The sequence below is a fragment of the Lipophrys pholis genome (genome assembly GCF_963383615.2).
Source record: "Lipophrys pholis genome assembly, chromosome: 15".
Taxonomy (NCBI): domain Eukaryota; kingdom Metazoa; phylum Chordata; class Actinopteri; order Blenniiformes; family Blenniidae; genus Lipophrys; species Lipophrys pholis.
In genome coordinates this window covers 20,389,475-20,397,603 of record NC_137642.1, presented here as the reverse complement: position 1 = coordinate 20,397,603, position 8,129 = coordinate 20,389,475, and the positions used below count along the sequence as shown (strand labels likewise).

The following is an 8,129-nucleotide window of genomic DNA, read 5'->3' as shown; positions in this document are numbered from 1 at the left end:
TTAAATGGAATTGAGTATTAAATATCTAAGTATACACACATAAACCAAATAAATATAAATAAGAAATGAGCAATGATGCAGGGAAACACAAGAAAATAATTACAGAACAAATAAAGAAACGAAGTGAAAAGAAAATAGATAATATAAGGTGTATGATATTACAAATCATCATCATAAAAAAAACCTAATGTGACGTGTTGAGGACTGATCGTAAATTGTAGTCAAGCATGAAAAGTTTTGTTTCTGTATTAAATGTATTAAATGTATAGCTTATTATGATGCCATGGTCAAGGGGGAAACCTTGCTGTTGGCTATTTGTCTGCTTGATTGCACTGTTGTTTCTAAATAACCTGATTTAGTTATTCAGTTCAGTTGTGAATCCTAAGTTAAGTTCTGTGATCTGCGATTACATTTGTAACAGGGGTTTCTGAGGAGGCTTTTGCCGACTTGTGTTTTTATCTCGTGTTAGAGCTGGAAGCTGTCAGTCCAACCTGGCAACCCAATGAGCAGCTGAGCTGTCAGACGGACAGGAGGGTCAACACGCTCCTGACGTGCAAATGTCAGGATTCAGAGGAGAAAATGACGCGACTAAATCTCTGTTCAGGAGGCTGGAGGTTTTTATCGATCATATTTATAAAGTAGATCTAGATTCCCATCGATCCCTGTTTCCTCCTATTGACACCCATCCCAACGCCCACCTTTCCCCCCGAGTTTCCTCCCTTTCATTCACTGCTCAGAAAAGTTTTTCACAGTGCTATGATGCACACGTTATTCTCATTTCTATTATTTTGCTAAAACAAGTGCGGATACATGTGATTCGACAGGCTGGACTGATTTGGAGCAGAGAGACGGGAACTACATGCCAGTGTTGCTCAGGCCAGATCAGGGAGCAAGCCAAAGCCAAAGCCAAAGCAAATCACACACACGTTTCCAAAAATGAACGAATTTAATCAAAATCGAAGGAGAAGAAGGCACATTCATGGTGTGAAATGCACGCATCCTGCCACAGTTACAGGCTGCACGCTCGTTTCTTTTTGCTTTGCTGTTTAAGCCACCTGATCCAGTTAAAGTGTTAACGGGGGGGAAAGATTAGAGAGAGAGTCTTAGGAGAGAGGAGGCAGCCTGCAGATCAAGGCAGCTCTAAATGCTCATTTCTAAGAAACCGACAGAAGTCACTAATGCACAACACCAGGAACGGGAACTTATGCATTATACAGAGCATTGCATTAAAGATGCATCATCCTTTCTGCAGTGCAATGATTGAATAAAAAAGAGAGATGATCCAGGTTGAAGAGGCCTCTGCTTTATTTTTTTTGCAGACATGTTAAAAACCCTTTGTGGACAAGTGCATCTTTTTAAGGTTTATTCTGACATCTAAAGTGGAGGACATGAGAAAAATAAAATCCCAAAAGCTTCAGTAAATTTTTTTTCCACAATTCTAACAAACAAATCTAAATTCTAGAAAAATAGTAAAAAAAAAAATAATAATAAAATTGAAAAATAGGTAGAAAATTTAAAAAAAGATTTACTCAGAATTCATAGGAGAAAAAAATGTATCTGCAGAAAAAGTCTCAAAAAATTCACAGAAACAGACCTTTGAATTTTTTTTCTACAAAAAAGTAAAATACTGTAAAATGTCAAAATTAGAGGATGAAGCTATAACCTTCTTCCTGTAATAATTCTGACAAATAAAAATCATAATTCAGAGCAAAGAATCTGCATTCTTTAGAAAAATGAGAAAAATTAGAAAAATGAGTTTAGCTGAGGAAGTCAGAATTCAGATGGAAAAAAGTCAGACTATTTAAGAATGAAAAGAGAAAATAAAAAAAGCCACAATTCGGAGAAAAAGGTTTTACATTTTTTTCAAACATGTAGAAAACGTCATCAAAAACATGAGTTTTGAGAAAAAGATCGAAATTCGGAAAAAGTAATTATTTTATAATAAAAAAAAAGTTTTACTTTATTATTTCTCAGAATTTTGAGAAAAAGTCAAAATGACAAGGAATTAAAAACAGTAAATAGAGCTGGCTCGGGACCAGCTTCTTTCTTTCTTTCTTTCTTTCTTTCTTTCTTTCTTTCTTTCTTTCTTTCTTTCTTTCTTTCTTTCTTTCTTTCTTTCTTTCTTTCTTTCTTTCTTTCCCTCCCAGAGAGTGTATTCCCCCTCCCGCCCCCCCGGCGCGTGGCTCCTCGCTCCTTTCCTCCGGGTCTCCGGTCTCCTCCTCCTGACTCTCTGCTCTGCCTCCGGCAGTCCGCCGTCACTCCCATCGTGTCCGGGGACTACAGCCACCAGCACCGGGACCGACCGCCCATGGCCGCCCGGGTCTCCTTCACCCAGGCCCGGCTGGAAGCCGAGCTGGAGCGCTACCGGGCCGAGTGCCAGTGGGACAAGATCCCGGCCGCCGTGGAGCAGATGCAGGCGGCCAAGATCCACGAAGACGGTGAGAGAGAGAGAGAGAGAGAGAGAGAGAGAGAGAGAGAGAGAGAGAGAGAGAGAGAGAGAGAGAGAGAGAGAGAGAGAGAGAGAGAGGGTGGTTGTGGAGTTCACCTGGTCAGGTTCAAGTTCAGGTCTGATCTCATGTAGAAGAAACATTTGGTCCAGTGATCTGCATCAAGTCTGTCTGGTTTCAGGAAGTTGTAGTTTTTAGAGAAATCTTTAATCGATTTAAGTGATAAAATTCTACTAAGTAAAGTCATTTAGAAGATTTAATTTAGAAAGATCTGCTCTTATTCTCACTCTCAAGCCAACATGTGTGGGTGGTGACAGATGATTGTTTTCTTTCTGCAGTGCAGGAATTAGTCTCTGTGCCCAAACTGGACTTTGGACTGTAGCAGGGTGTCCAAACTGTCAGTGAAGGTTTCCACTGCAGATCCAGGAATGAGTGCCGGCAAACACCAATCCAATGTTTTCTCACAACAGCTGACTTTCCGGTTCAGCACAGTTACCTGTATCAGAAATCATTTGTGAATCATTTCCGTCTCCGTGTATGATCTCAAACAAGTTGTGTTTTGCGTTTGGATTGTATCTGTTCAGGTTTAAACCCCCCTGCTATCAGTGTTTGCACAGTCACGACCTTCTGTAAGCTGTAAGACATGTTTTCTAGACTCATAAGGGTTCTTAAATTAAACATTACAGGAGAGTAAATCCTTGTCAATCCTGTTGGTTGTAGATGAAGAATTTGTCTGTTTGAGACTATCACGTTTATTGATTTATTTTTGTGTTTGTTTGCAGGATTTCGCTCTTATAGCTATTCAGTGCCGTGGCGAAGCTTTTGTGCTTATTGTGTGTTTTTAGGATAATTTTGAGCAATGTTGTGATTTGAGCAGTTTTTTTTTTTCTTAATTTCAGCCAATTTTTCATCAATTTGATTGGAGAGTGTTTTCTCTTGTTCTTTGTCTGGAAACTGTCGGTCAGATCTGGCAACCCGGGGTGACACAAACCTAAATGCACTATTACCATGATTAAGTCATTATTGGTTAAGAAAAATCTCCACTGTCTTTTTCCTTTTATCACATTAAATGCCTTTTAAAGATGTCAAATGTAAAAGTTCATTCATCATGAGATCCCCAGCAGGAGTCCAGCCGTTCTGCACAGGATGGAATGAATGAAATTAAAAATCCATCCAGGCTGCATCTATACCAGAGAACTGACTTCTAACATCATGAAGCACACTAAACGTCAGGATGAGAAGAAGAGGAACTAGAAGAACATCCTATCTTTATAATATGAGATGTTTTCATTGTCTGAAGCTTCATTTCACCACAATGTTTCACATAAAACTGTGTTTACAGCAGTTAGCAGGTGAGATAAGTCATGAAAAGGCAATATTGTAAACTACCGGATAAAATTGGACTTTTTGTTAAGAACCAAAATGTGGTAATCGTGCCTTTAAAAAAGACTCCTACCCTTATTAAACACTGACTTGATAGATAAAATGGCAGGAGTATTAACAAAAAAAATAAGAAGCAATGAGTCGCTTCAATTATCTGCTCCAGACTCTTGTGGTTTTCTGTGACGGTTGACCCCTTTTTTATGTTTGCACATGTGCACCGTGGCTTTTGGTAAATAGTTCTTCTGCACATGCGTGAGTAGATGGACAATAACAAACATGGTGGCCTCCCGAGTGTCATGACTCACAGACCCAACTTGGCCGTCCGATGTCCGTGTACTCGCTATTATTAATGTTCATAAAGTATTGTGTGGGAGGTTTTATTACAAAAAACAAAGACAAAGCAACAGCGCCCACTAGTGGTCCCAAATGGAAATTATATTGTTTCGTCAGTTTTCTTTCTTTTTTTTCCTTTTTTTTCTTTTCCTTTTTTTCCTTTTTTTTCTTTTCTCTACTTTTTTTTCTTCTTTTTTTTTCTTTTTCCTTTTGGCAGTTTTCGTTGCGAATGGAAATATTTTTCAAAAGTGTTGCAGTGAAAACACGAAAACCTTTCGGAAACGCAAAAAAACGACACGTTTTCACTTCAAAGGGAGCCTCAGTTTACCTGAACTACTTTGTTCTCTCACATGCGTGTCATTTGGTGGGGTCTGGGGGTCACGGAGAGGGGGGGGGGGGGGGGGGGGGGGGGGGGGCTACCGGACAACTCAGACAATCGCACCGCGCGATGGAAGGAAGGCTATTGTACGACTATACACATAGATGATGGACGTCAGTCCGGTGTCGCTTATGCACAACAAGTTTTCAGCCGGGCCATTACCCCTGAAACCTGTTTACACTCTACACCAGCTCGCAGGATGGTAAACAACACTCATCCTTCTGCCCCTTGGAAAGCGTAACTTCGGCACGCCGCTAATGCACCCTCACCTCCGCAGGGTAAACACGGGCTTCAGGTGACCCGCCTGCGAGGGGCCTCCTTGTTTTTGTGCTGACGGCGCGGAGCCGGTTTCCCCCTGCATGCACACGCACTCAGCCGGTAAATTAATGTGGTATCACAGCGTCGGCCAGTGCGCGCGCCGCATGAGCTGCTTTCAGATTAGAGATAGAGGAACTTTGTGCCCGGTGAGGCGGTGACGCCTCCACCCGGCTGTAAAACTGTAAAGAAGACAAGAGCAGGAGGAGGTCTGTTACTTTGCTCTCAGGTTTCTCTGTTTTCTTTACAGCCGTGATGGTTCAGCCTGATTAGGGCCCGTTCAGCTTCCTTTCACGCGTGTGACCGAGAACAGTGGCTCACGGCTGGATCACTGAACGACATCGCCGTCATGGGCTGAAATCTTGTGTTTTTAGGTTTCGTTAGTAACAATTGTTCTTCATTTTGACCCGATTGTCCTCGTTTCGCTTGTCAGAGACGTCTGTGTGCAACGCATACAAACAACAGGTCTGAAACTCAGGGTTTTTAATGAACTAGTCCTTTATATCGCCGTATTTACCAGACTTTGTGTTGCGTTTGTCAAAATAATTGTCACGAAGAGGAAAAAAAAAAGCGATTTTATTCTTTGAGAATAATTTTCCGGCCACATTTTTGCATGCACTACCGGTTGAATATGGAGGTAATGGCAGTTTTTCTGTGGTGCTGTAGCAGCATTCTGTTGTCAAACAGTGATCTCTAGTGGTCACAGATGGTACGTACCACTATATTTCTTATTAGAATTTGCACGACTACCAAACAACTTAAAAAGAGTGACTTATAGTCCAGACAATATGGTATTAGGTATCCTTTGATGACTCAGTGTTGTCTTCTTCAAGCTCCAGCAAACTTAAAACTCAGAATCAACGCAGTGATGTTTCACGTTTCATGTTTTTTTATTGTGTGTGATATTTATAGAACTTATTATGGGCTGATTATAAATGAACAATGGTCCCAAGATGGCCCGCAGGCCTTAGTTTGGACACCTTGAGTTAAAACATTGGAGGTTTCTGATTCCTAACATGGCAGCCGATGTGGCCTGGATGCCTTTCTGGCACTCTCAGGATTTTATTAACCCAGAGAGAACTATAACTTATGATAAAATAACTCGTGGCATTTTGTTTACCGCCTACAGTAATCCTAGATCCTGTATTTTTAAGTATCCTGTGGTTTATCCTTGTGAACTAAAAATGCATGTTCCCATTCAGGCGGCATCTTGTTTATCCTCAAGATCAGACAAACAAATAGCCGCATGTCCATGTCCTTCCTAGTAACTTATTACAATGTTCTCATATTGTTTTATATGCAATGGTTATTACCCACACAGTATGCTTTTAAAGTGAACTTCAAGTATTTAGGCCCAGAAGTAGTATTAAGATTTGAACTCTTCATACTAGGGCACAGACACAAACGAACAGAGCACAAAAATTATGATATTGTGTTAAAGCCGCAGGATTTGGGCTTGTCAACCAATATATTTATAACGAGGCTGTTGACACAGCACTGATGCACAGTTTGCATGTTCTCCCTGTGTGTGCATGGGTTTCCTCCCACAATCCCCAAAACATGCATGTGAGGTTAATTATGGTCCCTGAGTGTGAATGTGAGTGTGTGAGTTTAGATGAGCTCCTCCACAGGATTTTCAGTGTGAACATACCAGTTTTATAAAGTCTTTTAGTGTTTCGTCTCTAGTGTCCTCACTAACACAAGGAGTGTGGAGCACATTACACCCGTGCTCCAATCCCTGCACTGGCTGCTTGTGTGTCAAAGGATTGACTTCAAAATCTTACTTCTGGTCTATAAAGCTTTGAATGGTCTCGGGCCTAAATACATCTCAGATTTACTTGTAGAATATAAAACCTCCAGACCTCCTCAGGAAGAGGTTAACTCAGTATTCCTAGAGTCAGAAACAAACAAGGTGAAGCAGCTTTTAGTTCCTACGCTCCTCACCTGTTGAACAAACTTCCCGAACACCTGAAGACTGCTAACACACTCACTTCTTTTAAATCAGGACATAAAACATTCTTATGTGCACAGGCTTTCGAATAAACAATAGATTTTACTTACTTTATTAAATTTATCTTAATAAATCGCTCACCTTAGTTATTCTACTTTTTATGTTGTTTTTAAAACCTTTATGCTGTTTTTAGCTTTAATTTCTTTTAAATTCAATTCAATTCAATTCAATTTTATTTGTAAAGCGCTAAATCACATCAACAAACATCTCAAAGCGCTCTTACAATGATAGAGTACAACAGGACCCAACTAAACCCTTCCAAAGCAAGCAGGTGTAACAAGCAACAGTGGCCAGGAAAAACTCCCTCGCATGGAGAGAAGTTCATAAGAACTTTTAAAGCTTTAATGTATTTCTTTTATCAATGTATTTCTTTGTAAACCACCGTGAATTGCCCTGTGTTTCAATGGTACTCTGTAAATAACTTTGCCTTGCCTTGTCTTGTAAATATATTCCAAGATTTTTGTAAGGTTCAAAGAGTTTGCGTTTTGCAAAACCAACCATAAATCTCGAGGTAGGAACCTTTGTTGGGGACTGGTTTACTGGACGTACTTGTGCAGCCATTGTTAATGGCTGCACATAACCAGGTAATTAAAACTTGTGTGGAAAAAGGGACAAAAAGCATTTGCAATACAACATTGGGGAAGTATGAATCACTGCTAAAAGTGGACTGTGAGTTTAGTTGAGCATGAAATAAATGAATACTGTCACCTAATAATTGTAGTTAATTAATTTTGAGGATTTTTGGCAGCTTTAATCTCCTCAGTGACTCACTGTGACAATCAACTGTAAATCACACTCGTGAAAGAAAAGTCAGTCAGTTCGCTTAAAAAAACACTTCTTTCCGCCAACACAGACCAGAATATTGTTAAGATTTTAACTACCTGGATTGAAACAAAGAGTATTTCTCCTCTGACCTTGTAACTTCTCAATGACTTTCATTGCCATTCTGGTATTTTCCTGAGTTTAAATTGACTGAACACATCTTTTACTTTGCTCATTGGCTGTTTATCCTCCTCCTCCTCCTCCTCCTCCTCCTCCTCTCAGAAGGCTCCAGCCTTGTGCTGTGCTGATAAAACCAACAGGCAAATATGTCAAAGCACATTCAGACATAAACACTGCTCGCAGAGCTGGCATCTGATCACATACACAGGATGAATAAGTCAAACAGGAAAGCTTTTAATCGAGCGTGTGTGTACACAGACAGAGGTTTACTACTTGTAAGCCGGAGTATCTTAATTCAGTATTTGTGAACAAGATGTTA

At 40.2% G+C, this 8,129-nt stretch overlaps 1 protein-coding gene across 2 annotated transcripts in view; it reads left to right on the top strand.

Moving 5' to 3' along the window:
* Positions 1-483: 483 nt before the first annotated feature.
* The window catches only part of ttc7a (tetratricopeptide repeat domain 7A), a 68,036-nt gene continuing 60,390 nt past the window's right edge, over positions 484-8,129 (top strand). The window contains exons 1-2 of one of the 2 annotated variants that reach the window (XM_080482050.1): positions 484-614; positions 2,249-2,438. In XM_080482050.1, coding sequence (XP_080338176.1) covers positions 558-614; positions 2,249-2,438 — 247 coding nt within the window. In that variant the 5' untranslated portion in view covers positions 484-557. The remainder of the gene's footprint in view (positions 615-2,248; positions 2,439-8,129) is intronic. The other variant, XM_080482051.1, reaches the window with a different exon arrangement.